The 17,948-nt window shown below is 42.1% G+C and overlaps 5 protein-coding genes across 8 annotated transcripts; all 5 read left to right on the top strand.

Moving 5' to 3' along the window:
* The first annotated feature begins 66 nt into the window (after window positions 1–66).
* On the top strand, window positions 67–1,123 carry LOC108027719 (uncharacterized). Of its 3 annotated transcripts, XM_017099270.2 has the most exons (6): window positions 67–109; window positions 165–398; window positions 453–538; window positions 594–692; window positions 760–923; window positions 989–1,123. In XM_017099270.2, exons 1-5 carry the CDS (start codon window positions 87–89, stop codon window positions 897–899), a joined length of 582 nt encoding a protein of 193 aa, XP_016954759.1. In that variant the 5' UTR covers window positions 67–86; the 3' UTR covers window positions 900–923; window positions 989–1,123. The 3 variants fall into 3 exon arrangements, with proteins under 3 accessions (XP_016954759.1, XP_016954758.1, XP_016954761.1); XM_017099269.2 differs by having other exon boundaries at window positions 760–1,123; XM_017099272.2 differs by having other exon boundaries at window positions 77–109; window positions 168–398; window positions 760–1,123.
* A 3,139-nt stretch (window positions 1,124–4,262) lies between these two features.
* LOC108027692 (pseudouridine-5'-phosphatase) lies at window positions 4,263–5,349 on the top strand. Of its 2 annotated transcripts, none has more exons than XM_017099239.3 (2): window positions 4,263–4,472; window positions 4,613–5,349. In XM_017099239.3, exons 1-2 carry the CDS (start codon window positions 4,406–4,408, stop codon window positions 5,266–5,268), a joined length of 723 nt encoding a protein of 240 aa, XP_016954728.1. In that variant the 5' UTR covers window positions 4,263–4,405; the 3' UTR covers window positions 5,269–5,349. The 2 variants fall into 2 exon arrangements, with proteins under 2 accessions (XP_016954728.1, XP_050741169.1); XM_050885212.1 differs by having other exon boundaries at window positions 4,400–4,542.
* On the top strand, window positions 5,349–6,169 carry LOC108027693 (probable pseudouridine-5'-phosphatase). The gene has a single exon (XM_017099242.2). The coding sequence runs from the start codon at window positions 5,355–5,357 to the stop codon at window positions 6,075–6,077; it is 723 nt and encodes a 240-aa protein (XP_016954731.1). The 5' UTR covers window positions 5,349–5,354; the 3' UTR covers window positions 6,078–6,169.
* A 142-nt stretch (window positions 6,170–6,311) lies between these two features.
* Window positions 6,312–7,474, top strand: LOC108027708 (pseudouridine-5'-phosphatase). Its single transcript, XM_017099257.2, has 2 exons — window positions 6,312–6,529; window positions 6,586–7,474. The coding sequence occupies exons 1-2, from the start codon at window positions 6,421–6,423 to the stop codon at window positions 7,380–7,382; spliced, it is 906 nt and encodes a 301-aa protein (XP_016954746.1). The 5' UTR covers window positions 6,312–6,420; the 3' UTR covers window positions 7,383–7,474.
* A 79-nt stretch (window positions 7,475–7,553) lies between these two features.
* Window positions 7,554–8,738, top strand: LOC108027714 (probable pseudouridine-5'-phosphatase). Its single transcript, XM_017099265.3, has 2 exons — window positions 7,554–7,783; window positions 7,841–8,738. Exons 1-2 carry the CDS (start codon window positions 7,666–7,668, stop codon window positions 8,620–8,622), a joined length of 900 nt encoding a protein of 299 aa, XP_016954754.1. The 5' UTR covers window positions 7,554–7,665; the 3' UTR covers window positions 8,623–8,738.
* The last annotated feature ends 9,210 nt before the right edge of the window (window positions 8,739–17,948 follow it).

Here is a 17,948-nt window from a genome sequence, read left to right as displayed (position 1 = left end):
TGATTAGTTTCTTAAACCATTTCAATTGGATTTAAATAGGCCAAACTAAATGATTTCTCTCTCATTTATACTTAAACCTTTTCAGCATGATCAAGTGGAAGTTGTTCGTGTGAGTACCTGCTCTATAAGGAAATAAATCTCTAGTAACCTCTATAATTCTTTAGAAGTCTTGCTTTTCTTGATTTTCAATTGTCATGGGCCATCAGGGCATTTCATGGCCACTGTCCCGACAACATGACGGCGATTGCTGATTTGGATATGGATCGCTTTAAGGGCAAGTGGTACACCCACTCAATATATCCTCCATTATCTTTGAAAGTGCCAAAATGTCAGTCGACGGAATTCGTAGAGAAGCACGGTCATAGATATGTTGTTAAGGCCCGCGAACTGAGCGGCCAGTGAGTTTTATTATATATTTTTCTTAGCAATTTTAATGAAATTCCTTTCTCTAGAACCGGCACAGTAAGGTTTAGAAAAGCACCCATTATAAGAGTGGATCCAAAACATGGAAGGTATGTGTTGGGCTCCAAAAATCCAGGTAACTAAAATGGTAATAGCAATTTATAATTATTAATAACAAAAATTTTTTGCAGCATTTCCTGAAGGCGTTCTGCTTTATGTACTGGATACCGACTATTCCAACTTCGCCATACGCTATCTGTGCTTCGATTCGAGTCACATTTTTAGCTTTCGTGAGTAAAAATACCTACAATTATTTTAGTTAGTATTATATTAGTGGGAATTAATTTCTCCTTCCAGAATGGGCCGCCATCCAGACGCGAAAACGTTTACCCAGTGCGGAAGTGATCTACATGGCTCAGTACTATGCGAATAAGGCTGGCCTCATCATAAGCGACATGAGTAAAGTTCACCAGGAGTCCTGTCCCGCAGACACTTGAATATTCCTCATTTTGTGTGAAAAAGTAAGCAAGTAAAATATTGTTGACTAAATTATTGCTGCAGAACCAATTGATTCGGATTATAAAAGTTTCACAGTAATGCCCTGATTACCATTCATAAGTGGATTATAGTTTTTCGTTTTATTCTCCGGTAAACAATATCAGAATGTGACTTATTTGTTTTAAAAACAAATGTATTACAAATAAAACAATGAATGCATGAAGCCATAGCTCGTGTTGGGCTAGTTTCTACCCTTTATTTGCTCGGCCTTGGTGAGCAAAACAAATGTTGGCCCACAGAAAGGAGCATAAATCACAAAACCGCACTTGGAACGGATGCGCATAGATAAACCTGACCCCAGCCACCCACTCATCTCGCTCCCTGGGCAGGCATAAAGAAAAAGGACAATTGTAAAATTAAACAGCGAAAAGGCAGCACGGACGGAGAGTCCTGGCAGAACCGAAAACTCTGGGCGTCCATTGGGGAAATTTTATGGTACAACGATTTTTAGAAGCTGTACAAATATATACAATGTGTATATCTATGTCTATATTTTATTTGCCCGCCTCGGTATTTTTGTTTTGCAGCTTCCCCAGACTGCGACAGCACCCGCGGCACTTCGAGCTGGGTTTTGCAGCGTTGGTTGCAAGGGTCCAAGGGGCTCGGAATAGGAATAGGAATCGGGACAGCACCCGGAGTACCCAGCCAGCTCACCTCTTTGGCCCCCAACGACGACTACTCGCTATGCATACAAAATTTGTTTTGTAAACAAAGTAATGCCATTACAAACAAATTGGACTTTGTGCCCATGTTTTATACCCATCCCTTGGCCCCCTTTGCCGACATTGTTGCACTGGAGACCCTTTGGGAAATCGCTCTGGAGGGCGTCGTGATGATTGAGGGAATATGTGACTGACATTTGAGCCCCTCTGCACATAGATGGATAACATTTATTGAGTGCCAAAGGATGGTGCCGGCTTGCAGTTCTTGTGGCTGGCCCGCCGGCTATTGGGTTACTCTTTGGAGATTATGTCGTATACTATTTATTCAATTTGGTATTCCTTTGCGGTGGCCCAAGGGCTCGGACTTGGACAGTCCGTGGTTGGGTTTCTGATGGGAGGGTCTTTTTTGGGGATCTTAAAGTTTCACGGATTTTCCTTGAGGAAGTTACGGAACTAGTGTCACATATTGTAACACTTTTATTACACCACATTTTACGATATGCTCCTCTGACACTGCATTTTATCCATTAAAAATTCCCTGAAATTGACTTTACTTTGTTCTTACTCAACAGCTTCCCTACCATCCAGACTTATTCAATCGCATTTCATTTCCCATCGACTCAATGGAAAGTGCCAAATCAGCCAAAGCAATTTGCTGTCAGCAAGGTGCTGGCGATAAAAGTGGCCCATGCCACACACATCGCCCGTTCAGCCCTGCTCCCTCCTCCCAGTCAATAAAATGCCTTTTAATTAATCGACGGTTAGCCCGAGGGGACGGACAATTTTCCGGACGCTGTGCGTCAGCTGTTGTGGCAACCAAATGAGAACAGGACTTCGGGACAGGACAGGACATTCGAATGCAGCGACGAATTGTGTGCATAAATTATGCAGCCAGCCATTTTGGGCAGCCCATTTATGGTGATCTACCCTTTTTTAAACGGCATGGTAAGAGCAAAAGGTATTAGTGCTATTAAAAAAATTTTAAAGGTCCTTGAATTTAAATTTAGTAACTTTTAAAAATCTGTAGAATGTTTTTTTGTTCAAATTTACTGTCTCTACAGAGTAACTTCTGGTCGCCACCCTTTAAATTAACGTATTTATTTGTTCTTTTTTGGCGCTTGGTAGGGGAATTCCCACTTCGCTGGCCAGCAACAATATGTTGTAAACGTTTAATTTGAGCGCGGGTCTAATCGCTGTCCTGGCAACGGTGTACTTCAGTTGAAATCTGGGTGCTGTAATTGCGTTCATTGAATTGTTAACCGGTCCGCTTGTCCGCCCTGCCTGCCTGCCCGCCTGCATTTCAGTCGCGAAAAACCGCAAACTTGCAGCGACGTCGGCCAAAAGCCGTTGTTATCCTTGTGGTCCTTGTGGCTTTGTGTGAATTTGTCCCCTTGAGCTGATTTCCACCGCTGCGGACTGCCATTTGGTTTTGGTCGGTGGTCCTGAGCCCGGGCCCGGGTCCGGGTCCGGGTCCTTCGATATCCCGGTCAATGCACATCAAACTTTTTGGCTCTCTCCCTGCGGGCCATCTGCATTTGGCATTTATTGGTATTGTTCCAATTAAAGTTGGACTTGGTCATAAAATATGCAAGCTCAGCGAACCAGTTAGCCATTCAGCCGGTTAGCCATTCAGCCATCGGACCAACTTCTGGTTCGATTTTGGCGGCCACAGGACATTAATGCGTTACGGTCAATGGTTTTGACTGCAACTGAGGCAACGTTGCCAATAAAAGGTAATAAAACTGGCCACTTCGTTGGTTAGACAATCGAGCTAGGTGGATGAGGTTTCGGAGTGGTGTGGATTTCGAAGAAATGCAGTGCTTTTTATTATTGAGGAGCAACTGAAATGGTCTGAAGACTAAATTACTAATGATTAGTAATTAGAGAAAGGTGAAGTACAGTGATTTCTTCTAAGGTAAAATAATATAATATTTTTATTTTGTATACATTTTATTTTTTATTAATATTATTTTCTTTAATATTGTATTTTTGTATTTTGTAAACAAAACTTTTCTTCAGAGGTCTAACCATATTCCAAAACTTACCAAATATCTCCATTGTCAACTCTCCCCCAAAGTCGTCAGAGAGCGCAAACATTTTCGTTAACTCGTTTTATACAGCCCAGGTGCGCTTGGCTATTAAACGCGCACCGAAATCAAGCATCGCGACGCATTCACCTTTGACCCACCGCCCACTCAGCACCCCGCAGAAAGTTTCGTGCCACATGCTGCAGGCACCACCCACAACCGGCCACGCCCACGCCCACGCCCACCACACTCCCCGAACTCTGTGGCACGTATTGGCCAAAGCCAAAGTTTCGGCGACGCGTTGCCGAAAACGTCTCTTGAGGTTTGCTGCCAACTGCTTAATCAATTACGCAACTTTGTAACAACATGCGAACGGCAGCGGGATCTTGGCCAAAAAGCGTGCGCCGCATGCATTAGACTTGGCCAAAATTATAAAAGTGCAACTATCTCCAAAAGGCGCCTGGAAAATGACAGCTTGAGGTATCTGAAATACCACGAAAACTTAGGTGAAACCACTTAATTTATAGAAAAATAAAATAGGAATTTTTAAAATGTGGATTAGGCTTTTTTATTTAGAAATTATATTTTTATCATGATACCCTTTTCCATTTCTTTCAAACTTTTCTTAAAACCTTTTTATAAAATAACCAAAAATTCTTCCTGATTAGTAAATTAAAAAATTAACCAACTAAATTGAAGAGCATGTTTCCAATAGAATGAGCTGCCTTTAAAACCAATAAATAGACCATCCTAAAAATGACTCCGAAGAAATGTTACTGTCCAGTCACACATGTCATCTTTGACTGCGATGGAACCTTGATAGGTATTTTATCTCAATGAATTATAAATCTCGAAAACAGGCGATTTGTTGCATGCCTTTCACCATCTCTTTAGTTGAGTAAAGGGTATCTTATTACCGAAGGCTCTTTCTTGTTAACCCATTTTTCTCGTTCCCCTTTCCAGATAGCGAAGTCATATACCTCAAAACAATTCAAGAGCTACTAGCTCCCTATGGCCACACCTACACCAAAGACGATCAGGCGCGACATATGGGAATGCCGGCCAACACATTTTCCCAGCAAATAGTGAAGGAATTAAATCTGCCAGTTACACCTGAGAAGTTCCACGAGAAATTCGAAATAGTTTCCGAGAAGTATATGGGAAATGTTTCGCTGCTGCCAGGGGTGCGGGACCTAGTGCTCCACCTGCACGAATACCGCATACCCTTCAGCATAGCAACGAGTTCGTTTAGGAAAATATTCCAGGTGAAGGCGAGGTCGTTTAGTGACATCATTCTGGCCTTTCACCACGTTGTCTGTGGCGATGATCCGGAAATCGCACCGGGGAGAGGAAAGCCCAATCCGGATATCTTCCTGCTGGCCGCCTCGCGGTTCAACCCACCTGCGGACCCCAAAAAGTGTCTCATTTTCGAGGATGCCCCACTTGGTATGAAAGGTGGCTTAGCAGCTGGCAGCCAAGTGGTATTCATACCACCTGAACATGTTACCAAGCAGCAGAAAAAGGGAGCCACCATGGTGCTCAAGTCCATGGCGGACTTTAAGCCCGAGCTTTTTGGCCTCCCTGCCTTTGGAAACTGCTCCAAGTTCGAGTTCGGCTAACTCCCAAGCACTCTAAATTTATCTCTCAAAATTGTAGCATATTATAACTAAAAAAAAAAAGTAAATCAAAATTCTAGAGTATCATTATGTCAGAGGATGTTGTGGGCACTAAAATGGGTTCGCGGCGTTGTTCCTTTCAGCCAGTTACCCATTGCATTTTCGAGCTGGATGGCCTGCTGATAGACAGCGAACGGCTGAGAGCCGAATCGGTTCAGAAGATTCTGGATCCCTATGGTCATACATACAGCTTCGATCTGAAGATGAGGTGTATGGGAAAGCCGGACTCTGAACAGGCCGCCCTCATTGTTAACACCTTCAATCTGCCCTTTAGTCTTAGTGAGTTTGAGACTCAGCAGGAACAACAATGTCGCAGTAAATTGGGTTTTATTCGGCTGTTGCCTGGAGTGGAGCGACTTCTCAAGCATCTGAATGAGTTCAATGTGCCGATGGCCATTGGAAGTGGCAGCTGTCGGGATTCGTATAGGATAAAGACGCGTCGCCATTCCAGGCTCTTCGATGTCTTCCACCATGTGGTCTTGAGTGGCTCGGACGAAGAGGTCAAGGCGGGAAAGCCTGCTCCAGACATTTTCCTCACCACCGCCTCGAGATTTAAGGATTCCCCAGATCCCAGCAAATGCTTGGTTTTCGAATCTTCACTGGTGGGAATGGAGGCTGCCCTAGCTGCTGGAATGCAAGTGGTTCTCGTTCCCGATCCTCTGGTCTCCATTCGAGCAAGTGCTCCGGCTACCCTAAGACTGCGATCATTGGACGGCTTCAAGCCTCAGTACTTTGGACTACCACCTTTGTAAAAATAGGCGGATATATAAGTGTTTTGTCAGTAACTTACAAAAAATTAATCAATACACTGTAAACGTATTAAATAAAGAAAATATTTTAGTAATTTTCTAGATTTTTAAAAAATAATCTTATTGTTTTTCACAAATTATAAATATAAATATATATAAAACTTCTAGTTTGCTGACAAAATATAATTTTAAGATTGAATGAAGAATGAAGCAAAATGTTAGCATATGGAAAGTTTTCAATGTCAAACTCTCATTGTTAGGCCTGGACTCGAACAATGTATACATAAATTTATAGAAAATTCCGTCTTGTCCTCCAGCCTAAGAGTCCTTCCGGTCCAGAAGAAAGATGTGCAGTCGTTGCTGTAAAACTCCGGCTGAATGTGCTGGTTGTTCGCCAATGTGCTGCAGTCCGGGTATTAGCTACTGCATATTTGACTTGGAGAGTGCAGTCTTTGGTGGGTTGCCTCCTAAATTAAAGACAGTTTTATGCAAAATTTTTTATCCCCCACAGATACCCGCCACATCTACCGGAAGGCTCTGAAGGACCTGGTTCGTACTTACGACAAGAGGATACCAGACATTTTACACGTCCAAAGCGGACCAATGACCATATCTGAGATGTCAGAACTCTTCTGCAGGAAACTCGACATTCCCATGAGCTGGGAATCGTTTCGTTATGATCTCAACGAGCGGACCGCCCAGTATATTGCCAATCCCCCCTTTATGGATGGTGTGGAGCGATTGGTGCGGCACCTGCGTGGCTGCTGCATGGAACTGGGCCTGGTCACCTCCTCCTCCGAGGCCAACTACTGCTCCAAGATCCGCGGTCGGGAGGAGTTCTTCGAGAGCTTCTCGACCGTGGTCTGTGCCGATGATCCGGAGTTGAGGGCCTTCAAACCGGAACCGGATGTCTACCTGATCGCCATGTCAAGGCTGGGCGATGCTGGCCCCGATCGTACCCTGGTTTTCGATGGAACCCCTCAGGGAGTTCAGGCCGCAAGTGATGCTCGACTGCCGGTCATAATGTTGGCGGAAAAGGATCTGCCCTACTGTTGGTCCGAACTGGCCGCCCTTCGATTTGAATACCTGGATGATTTCGAGCCTGAGATGTTCAATTTACCACCTTTTACGGAACCCGAACCTAAAAGGCGATCGAGTCGCCGTCGCACAAGATACAGTCAGAGGTTGACCGTGATCCGCAGGAGAGCCGCCGAAGCTGCCGAGGAAGAGGAGGCGGAGGAGGAACCGGAACCGGAAGAGGAACTTCCTGTTCTGGCAGAGCCATCCATTTTAAATATAAGAGATTAACCGCCTTATTTGTTCAGATATTACTAAAATCATTTAAATTCTCATGTGTTAAAAATAAGAGGAACAATAAAGATTTATTTTAATAAAAAGTATTATTCGTTTTTTTTTAGTTTTTGAACATTATTTTAATCTTTATAAGGTGTTTTTTAAATTAACATTTCTTCACCTGACTTCAATGCGACAAACGTCAGTGTTAGGCCAAAATTTGTAGTATAAAACAAATTAAAATTTTTAAAAATTTGTGATAAATTCTGCGGTAAAATCCTTGTGGTCCATCTCAAAAATGTGCAGCCCCTGCTGTAAGGCTTGCAAAGCACCACCAGTGTGTTCAAGCTGTCCTCCGATGTGCTGCAGTCCGGGCATAAGCTACTGCATCTTCGATCTGGAGAGTGCCGTTTTTGGTGAGATTTGCAGACTATTATTTTTTAGATTTATGTACGAAAAGGTTTCCCATCCAGACACCCGTCACGTCTATCAGAGGGCTGTGGTTGAGCTGGTTTCGAGCTATAATAGAACCATACCCGAACTGGTTCTGATCCAATGTGGACCCATGGAAACGGCTGAGATGGCGCAGTTGATTTGCCGCAAGTGCGATCTTCCCGTGAGCTGGGAGACTTTTCGCTTCCAACTGAATGAACGCACCTCCGATCTGATCGCCAATCCCACCCTGATGCCGGGAGTTCAGCGATTGGTCACCCATTTGCGCAAATGTTGTATGGGACTGGGGTTGGTCACCTCGTGCTCCGAATCGATGTACTGCACCAAGATACGTGGTAGGGAGGATTTTTTCGATAACTTCTCATCGGTGATCTGTGCAGATGATGCGGACCTTAAGGCTCTGAAGCCGGAGCCGGATGTCTATCTGATTGCCATGTCTCGGCTGGGCGATGCTGGACCCGATTGCACCCTGGTCTTCGATGGCACGCCCAAGGGTGTGCAGGCTGCCACGGATGCTCGGCTACCCGTGGTAATGTTGGCCGAAAAGGAGCTTCCCTTCTGCTGGTCGGAGTTGGCCTCGCTGCGCCTGGAAACCCTGGAGGAATTCGATCCGGAGGATTTTAATATGCCACCGTACAGTTGCACGGAGCCGCCACCGCGGAAATCCAAGACATCAAGTCGTCGTGGCTCCCAAATATCTGGAGGAAGTCGCCGGAGCTCCGCGGCTAGAAGAAAAGCTGCTGAGGATGCGGAGGCCGATGAGGGAGAAGAGGAGGAAGACGAGGGCGAGGAAGCCGCATAGTGATAAATACCACATTTTTGTAGATAAATTCAAGTCAGTCGATTTTATTCTGTTTGATTACAAAAATATTTGATTTAATATTGATTTAACAATTATGAGAAATTTTTGAAATTTAATTCTATTAGTGTTTCTTCTTACACAGCAATGAAATCCCTTAATGTTGACTTTTCTGCCTCCATCTATATTATTTTCCTTCCGTTCCTATTCGTATGTAGTTAACAACTCAACAGATTTGCGGTTGAATATCCCCTCTTTCCAACTGCAAATCCAGGCAACTGCAAATCCAGGCTGCGAAAACCAAGATTTTATTTATTAAATGATATCTACTTGAATTGAACAAAATCTCATTTAATTGAAGCCTACTCCTTGACACATTCGCCAGAACCGAAATTGATCCCTAAAACTTTGAACAGCGATAAGCCGCCTTAGCATTATTAACAATTGAAAAGGGAATTGTTTGCTTTATCTGCTGAATAATAAATACAGTTTAATTGAAAACGTTTTCGTGATGACAAGGAAATTGAATCCTATCAGCGAGCAAATGATTTTGCCAGCACACACTCGCATAGAAAAAAGGCCAAATGCAAATTCAGTTGGAGATTAAAAAGCATTATAAATAATGCCGATTGTCTGAATCCTGCCATTGTTCATTGTTCGTTGTTCATTGGCATTTGACTAGCTCATCAAGTGCTTTCAATTAAAGATGATTAAGCGTTTTCCATTCTCCGAACTCGCACTGCAAGGCAATAAATCCCGGTTGCGTTCAGCATTTTCTTGTCGTCATCTTTGCTCGGCTTTGTCTCTCTGCCAAAAGGCAATTGTTTGACAATTTAATTATTCAACACATTACGCATACGCAGTGTGCTCCGGCGTCAGGCTGTCTACAAGGGTGTAGACATGCAATATGTTTGCCTAGTTGCAGCTGCCAACTTGCAACTTTCAGCCAACTCCTGGGCAACTTATAATTACTTAATGCTCGACTCGGAAAATGTGTCTCCGGCCCTGAAAGTCGGTTTTAGCCCCACAGACGGCGCAAAGTGAATAAACCTTTTAACTCTTTAGACACATTTTTTAGCCTTATTTTTTTGTAACTTTTCCCCTGGCCTTTCTTCCGTTCTTGCCTAATGAACGAACGCCACAGGAAGCACTCAAGGGCGAATAGCTCAGAAGAACTGAAAATGCAAAAAAATAGTGAAAGAAAATCATATAAAGGGGAAAGTGCCACGAGTCCAAAAAAAGTACTAATAATCGCAAGCGTCAAAAGTGTGATGCTCAAACAAGATCTGCGAGTTTTTTAATGCCTTAATTTAATTACGCTAGCACAGGGCCGCGAGGGATCTCAGATGCTGAGAAATTTTCACTTTGCAGTTGGCAATTTAAAAAAAGAAAGAAAACTTTTAAATCACAGGGGACAAGTGTACATTTTAGGGTGATAAAGGAAATAAAATCTAAGTAAGTAGTGCTTGAATTTTAAAATTCATATTCATTTATATGTTTTATTTTGAATTCTTCATTAAAATTAATGGTCCCTTTTAAAATAATCGTATTTTTATACCTAAAATCAAGTGCTTTTGGGATTTTGGTAGACCAACCATGGCAATTACAACAACATGGATTAACATGTGTCGACGATTGCTGAAAAGCTTTTCATAGTCTTCAGCAGCATTCCGCTAAATTAATGTTAAAATGCAAGGACGCAGGAGCTGGGTGGGTGGTTGGTCGTTGGGGCGTTCGGGGGCGGAGGACCGCCATCCAGTGGTTTGTGTGGGCGTGATGGGGGCGCATTCGAAGCGTGCTTTGTGCGAGCCTTGTTATAAAGCATTAATCAAGCATACCTGCTGGGCAATCCCCTGCCCCAACCCCCTTTCCCCGCCACTGCGGCTTTTGCCTTTGCTTGTTTGTGGTGGCGACAACGACGCAACCACCCAGCCACCCACACTCACCCACCCGCCCACTCGTCCAGTGGCTCAACCCCACATCCTACACCATTCAAAAGGGCACTAAATTGCCGCTCATTATGATGGGCTGACAAAACACGTATGCGATAGTGGTGACACTTTGATTTCCAGGATGAATAAGTATGTTAAAAAAATTGACAAGGTTACGAAAAGTATCTAAAGGAAATATTTCGAATGCTTGTATAATTTATTAAAAAAAAACTGTTCTAAGGCTGAAAAATTTGATTATGTAGGGGAAAAAAATGATATATTGGGCTAGCCATATTACAATATTTTTCATTAAGGTCTTAATAAGTAGTATTAAATATTTTACTTACTAAAAAATACCGATATATACACATTGTTATTGATGTTTTTAATAGATTTTTACCATCATTATTATAAGTATTGGTGTAATGTAAATTAAAATTCCGACTTCACGCTTCCATCACTCAACCTTAAACCAATTTGTGAACGTGAGTGTGTGTCCCTTTCGCAATTTTCCAGCTAAATGGCATACATTAATTAACGGTTTTGTGCGACAGACGACTCGGGTCCAGATCCAGGTTCAGATTCAGGTCCAGACCCCGGAATGGCATTCATTCTGAGCCCCACGCCCTCGGCTCACGAAAAAGATTAATGGTGCGCTATTAATGTGTAATGACAAATGTTAGTGCCCCCCAAATGCCACGCCCCTCGGCCTTCAACTCCCCCTCCAACCGCACCCCCTGTATCAGGAGGTCTCACATCGGCAATGAATGGTTTTTCGTACCACTGCCCATGGTGTCCATCCATTTGCCGAAAATGATTGAAATAAATATTTAATTAAGGTAGCAAAGTGCAACGGCAGCAAAAGCTTCGACGGCAGGCAAACAAAGAAAAAAGCAACTTTGCTCTAAATTTTCATAAAAAATTCAATGCCACGCTCCGACAACAGCCGACAACGATATGCAATAAAGTGCGGGCAGCAAAATGTGTCACCGTGTTACAAATAAAACCAAATGGGGGTCTCTGAAGGATACTGAAAGCGAATGGGGGATACTCTTGAAAAGGATAAATAAAAGGGTATATTAAAAACCAAAAAAATGTTGTTTCTTTGATATGTAAAAAAATAAAATAAAAAGGTTTTAAAGCCATATACATATTTATAAGGAGACTTATCCAATTATATATTTACTAAGTAGATAGCGTACATAACTAGTCGTAGTTCGTGAAACTATAAAGCTATCTAATAAATAATTATCAAAGATAACAGATACATTTTGTGAATTGCTTTACTAATAGCATATAAATAAAAGGCTTTGAATAAATATTCATATCGCCTTTATTCATCGCCTAAAGCTATAAAACACATTTTGTATTTAAAACAACACACTTTCTAGTCCCGCACACCGCTTTGATAATTGTTTTATGTTTTGCAATAAATAAATGTATCCTTTAACTCCGTAGAGCGCCAGGTTGATCTCTATTCCACTATACCCCACTGACCTCAAATAAAACCAAAGCAGCTACATCAGAGACCTTAGCAACAACATCAACGTCAGCGTCAAAGTGACAACAACAGAACTCTGGCCAGATCGTTCCGAGGACTCGAGATATGGCCCCGGAAGCCGAGGAGGTGGGTGTGCGAGGTGGGACCCGTGAGGTGGACTCTTTGACCAACTGTTGTGCTGTTGCGGCAAACAAGTAAATAAATGACAAACTAAAGCCAAATTAAGTAAATAAAATTGTTGCCGCTGTCAGGGGCATAAAGTGACGCCTGACACGGACACGAGAACACGGCGGCAGGACACGGGACACGTTATGCAGGATACGGTAGTCCAGGACTCTAGGACTTCAGACTGACAGCACACAGGTTCGGGATCTCAGGCGCAGGACTTCAGAGTCCAGTGACAGGCCTGAAAATGTCAACAAGTCGACTGCAAGCGGCAAAAACACACACATGACTCAAATGTTGCAAAAACTATACGCAAGTCAAGGATCAGGCCGAGGTTAAAGGTTCCAAAAAACTTTAATGTGCGGAAAAAAAACATTTGAAAATTAAAATGAAAAAAAGGACGTTAACCTCTGAGGATTTTCCCTAGGCTGGTCCTAGACAAACCCAAAAGATTTTCCGCCTAGCATTGGGCAGACAAACGCTGACATCTGTCAAAACGAAAAGCGCACAATTTATCACAGGCAACAATAACGAAAATAAAACCTACAAAAGCACTGGCAGATCTGAAGAGGAGACAATGAGAGCTCGATAAATGCGGAAGCCATAGAGATTTTGGACTGTAGGATACCCGGTACTTACAGTACAATGTTGAATTTATTGTAATTGTAACTTGCAAATGTGTTGTATTACACTTTAAAATAATATTACAAAATCATTGCTCTTACAATGAAGAAAACATTATAAATTATTAAAATTATTAAAAGATAGGGCTGTTCAATCCTCAATTCATTTATAATATAAATTTTATATACCTACCAGTAGGACCTGCACTGAGAGTATTTACACTTTTGCATTAGAAAAATGTGTTAAAAACAAACCAAGTAAAGCCAAAGCCTTAAAGCGACAAATGGCAACAAAGAAGTTTCAGATGGACACCCAAATCCGGGTTCAAGCCCAGAAATGAGCTTAGAAGTGGTAAGGCAGAGGAAGCAGTCTCGTTGACGACAATGGAATTGGTCAGGCAGAGATAGTGGCCAAAAAGAAAGGAGGGAGCCGACACGAGACAAGCTCGGGTTGATGATACGTAAGCCAAATGAAAAATCGACTCCCCAAGTGGGTGACTTCTGCATGTGTCCTTGCGAGTCCTTGCAGCCCCATTCATCACACTACCCGGAAAAGAGGAGTAAAAACTCCAAAAGGGGCATGCAACTTCCGCCATTTCGCAGAAACAATCCCAGCTCTTCGTCTTTTGTTTCTGTTTTTCGTTTGCCTGAGATTATTTTGCTTTATGTGGGCGATTATCCAGCGATGTGGGCTTATGGAAATTCACTGTCCACGCCTAAGAATTGTCATGTGTCTGAGGTTCTTACAACATTAAGAAGTTGTTAGTAAACAATTTTATTAAAAATATGATATGTTTTTTTAATCTTATTTTACAGAGTAAACCCAGTTCGCTGCTGAGCAGCAAAGTATTTTAGCCATTTTATTTTCGGTACAAATTTGGGGCATTTATTTTTGTTTAATGAAAATTTGCTGTGACTTTTTATGCTGAGCGGTTTTTACTGCTTGTTGCTGGGTGTTGTTGCAACCCTCCGCCCGCTGTCTTGTTTGTGTTTCATTAAGATTTTTTGTCATTGTCGAGAACGTTCGCCCCCTCGACTCCTGTGATGTGATAAAACTAATGTTGACTTTGGACCGACCCGTTTTGCACATTTTCTGGCTCATATATGAATATACATTCGGTGTGCCTGGGCAGCGGCAAAAAACGGAAATAATTATAGCTGCTGAGGTCACAAAAAGTTCACATATCCATGTGCGTATGTTTCTGTGGTCGTTTTGGTTTGGTTTCATTTCGTTTGGTTTTCGTATGGTTTTTCTAGCTCGCCGTCCAAGTAAAATGCAATTACACTCGTATCTATTGCACTCGCAATTGTTCCACTGGCTGTGTGCAGCGCTGTGTGTTCAAGTTATGTTGTGCAATTTTATATTGAGGTCACTGCTACTGACAGTAATTTATAAAAGTTTTGTTCATTTTTTCATTCACCCGGCTGGGGGCGCAAAAAAAGGTCAAGAGATTTGCTCATTTGTAGTCACTTGATGTTGGCCGCGGAGGGCGAATGGGACTCTGGGAGATTAAATTGGAATTATGTGGGAACAGAACAAAGCGGTGAGTAGGCAAAAGTAAATGTGCCAGTAGATTTCTGGCATTGTCATTGTTCGCAAAAAATTATTAAAAATTAAAAGGGCTTCTTAACATTGCAGCTTATCAATTAATTGCTTCTATTTTAAATATTAAGTGGCATACAATACTTGTTTTAACTTTTCAATTTGCCAGCCTGTTTTCATACCAGATTTTAAAAGCAATATGTAAATAATAAAATTTTTAATAATATAATAAAGACTTAAAAGAAGAAAAAAAATTATAAGTATTTTTATGTATTGTAAAATTTAAAATTAAGGACAAAATAAGTCTATAAATGCTTTTCTAAATACTAAAAAACTTCTAAATTACATTATTGTACGTACCTTCAATATATTTTCAAAAACGTTTTTTAAAGAACTCGCGAAATCAACGAGACCTCCTATACTTTACGAGCGCCATCTATCCTCTCGTTGGTTCAAAAATCCTTCAGATTCTCTTTTCTCCAATGCGCAGACTCAACTCATCTTGGAGCAAAATACCATCACTCATTCAGCCCAGTGAAAGCAGAGGGCCAGCAGGAAAACAGAGAAGCAGCTGGGCAGAGTTCAAACCTCACTTCAAAAATAAAATATGTGGTAAAAGGATGTGCAGGGAGTCGCAAGATGGGCAGCAGCATTTAAGGGAAGCCCAGAAATTGGTCGGAGCTTATTTTTTAATACCGAAATGTATAAAAAATGTATGTTTGTATTACAGAAAGGTAAAAATATTAATAAGGGCTTTGTCTGCGCGAGCGTAAAACTGATTGCGTGGCACTTAAATGTTTACGACCTGCCTTGGCCTTCAAGTGTGCCATTACATTTTGGCCCGCTGTTTGTATCCGCTCGCCGTATTTAACCCAGCCATGAAATATGCATGAGAGTCTGTCTGACTGACCGATCCCCATCGAAATGCGGATGCAGGAGTTCGGAGAACAGAAAATCGGGCGCCTGCTGGCGGAAAATCGGGGGGACAAGGCCAAAAGTCGTCGAACTGTGAAAGCGGCTCAAACCAACTATAAACACCCACTCGCCAAAAAAAAATAAAACATTTTCATATGTTGCGCCTGCCGGCCAAGTGTAAAAGTATTTCGCAAAATATATATTCGCAACGGTTGCGAACTTTATTAATATTATTTTTATGATTATTATTGCGGCCCTGGACGTGAGCTGGCATAATTACCCCGGCGATGTCCTGTCCGAAATTGGCCAATCGCTGTGATAATAAAAACGCATAACTGCCACCGCCGCCAGCACATGGAAGCACCACGGACAGCGACAATATTTTAATTAACTTAATTAAGCAATTTTTATTTGCCCACAGCCAGGTGAGGCAGGAGCAGCAGCAGCGGCATCCCGAACTTCCCCCATGTCCAGCGGGAAAATCGTGCTCCCATTGTTTGCCTGCTGATGAACTCGAAGGACTTTATGAATGCAGGAATTAACCCAAAAAGAATTATCTGATGTGTCCAGGTCCGGCTGAATCAGCAAAGAAAATGCAAAGGTGAAGTATAGTATAAAAGTTTGGTGAGGTAGTGGACTTTAAGCTTAAATTCGCACAATTAAAGTCAACGAAATATATTTTAGGATGAAGATGATGATGATCAAGAGTAGCTAAATAAACTCGAATAAGTCCTGCAGTGATTTTGTATTTGAGTAAAGCTTTATAATAGGCATTTTTATGATATCCCGACTCTGGTCACGTGATCAACATGCATATGGCAGTAGAGGGGAGGGAAAAGCCTAACGACTCTGCGCTTCGAGCAACTTCAAATCACAATCGCATGACACGAGTCTCAGGCCGGAATTTGCACTTAATATGAAATTCGTTAATTTCCTCGCTGCTCTTTCCCATTTCCCCACTGCAAAAAGGCTGTTAAATTCGATTGGACATGCAATCAGCGCACGAGACCTCAACTGCTTGGGGGGTAAAATTTTAGATTGAATTTTAATAACAGCATTGCGCGGACACTAATCAAGTAATGCAACCAATTTGGGACTGGTTCGGTGTGTGTCCTTGTGACCGAGGGACGACAACATTGTGAACAAATTTCACATGTTTTTCCTAATGAAAACGCTAATTTATTGGACACACGCCATGCTTGTGGTCACGGTACTTTGGCCTAGGATTTTTTCTAATCTAATTTATAGCAGGTTTGCTTGGGCTGGAAGCCGGGAGTTTTGCTACTTCCGCTGGGCTGCTAAGGTTCACGTTTGGCCAAATCATTTATCATACTTATTATGGGTTTTGAGGAGATTTTAAGATTTTAAATGCTTGTAACTTATCAAACATTACCCAAAATGTAAATAAATAAAGTTTACTAAAAATATTTGTTAATATTCATTCTTATATATGCTGCTCCCAAAGACACCTGGAAGTATCAAGTTTAAGTGCCGCCCCATTAAGCGCCCCATAAGTTATTCTGCTGACTTGAAGCACTTTGTGCCTGCGCTGGATTTTCTGACAGGTCTCAATTGAGAAAATGAAAAGCAACTTCATAACCGCATGTTAAATCTCTGCTGCCCTGCCACGCCCCTTTTTCCAGCTCGGGCTTTTTGCGCCACATCCTGTGCGGAGCAAGAGCAACACAATTGCACAATATTTCCGGGCAAAGGTAATAAATAAATTGCATACGTAATTAAAATCGACGACTCTGCACAGAACTCTGAACTTGGCCACCTCCTCCTCGGCAGCAATTACAGCAGCAACAATAATAGCAACAAAGGGGGCGTAAGAACAAAAGTTTTCCGACTTGACTTGTGTGTGCTTCCCCTTTAACGTCAACTGTATTTCTTTTCCCATTTTCCCGCTCCTCGGTGGCTTTTGTTGCCTGTTGGCAGCTCTTTTGTTTTTTACCCAACTTGCATGCGAACAACACGAAAATGGTTAATGGAGGTAATGGGGAAATGGGCTGGAAGGTAAGCCATGCCGCCTTAAGTTCTTCCTTAAATCGGGGAGTATACCCTACTTGGCTAAAAAGGTGTAATAACAGCGGATTGGGGGCTCCTTCTGATCCGCATCATAAGAATTGCGCTGTTCGGAAGGTTTGACTTCGGGATATAAGTATGAGAATGAGAGATTCACACGTATAAGATGTTATAAATTGATTTGATATCTCACTGCTGGTTTCTCTATAGGAGTCATACAATAATGTATTTTTGATATATTTTTTTTAGAATTATAACCTCTACTTAGGAGAAAAGCAATCGATGCCTGTAGCATCGCACCATCATCATTTTTTAAAGATTCCCTCCTTTGCTTAAGCCATTTATAGAGTATACGGGCACTTTACTCACAGATTCTTGTGTTGTTTGCTTTTAATTTTACTTCATGAGCAATCAACGTCGCTGTCGACATCCCGCCTTGCTTGTTGAACAATTTGCATGACAAAGGCCCAGACTCAGACCTACGCCATGTCAAATGCCGAGTATCTTTCACGACTCTGTTGTTCCCTTTATTAGACAAAAGTCATCCAGGGATTTTTGAAAATAAATATACCATTTTCCACAACAAGAGGGGATACTCCGGATTTTATGGGGAATTTTCATCACTC

Source organism: Drosophila biarmipes, chromosome 2L (assembly GCF_025231255.1).
Source record: "Drosophila biarmipes strain raj3 chromosome 2L, RU_DBia_V1.1, whole genome shotgun sequence".
NCBI lineage: Eukaryota > Metazoa > Arthropoda > Insecta > Diptera > Drosophilidae > Drosophila > Drosophila biarmipes.
The sequence above is the reverse complement of the archived record's forward strand: the minus strand, read 5'-3'. Positions and strand labels throughout refer to the sequence as shown.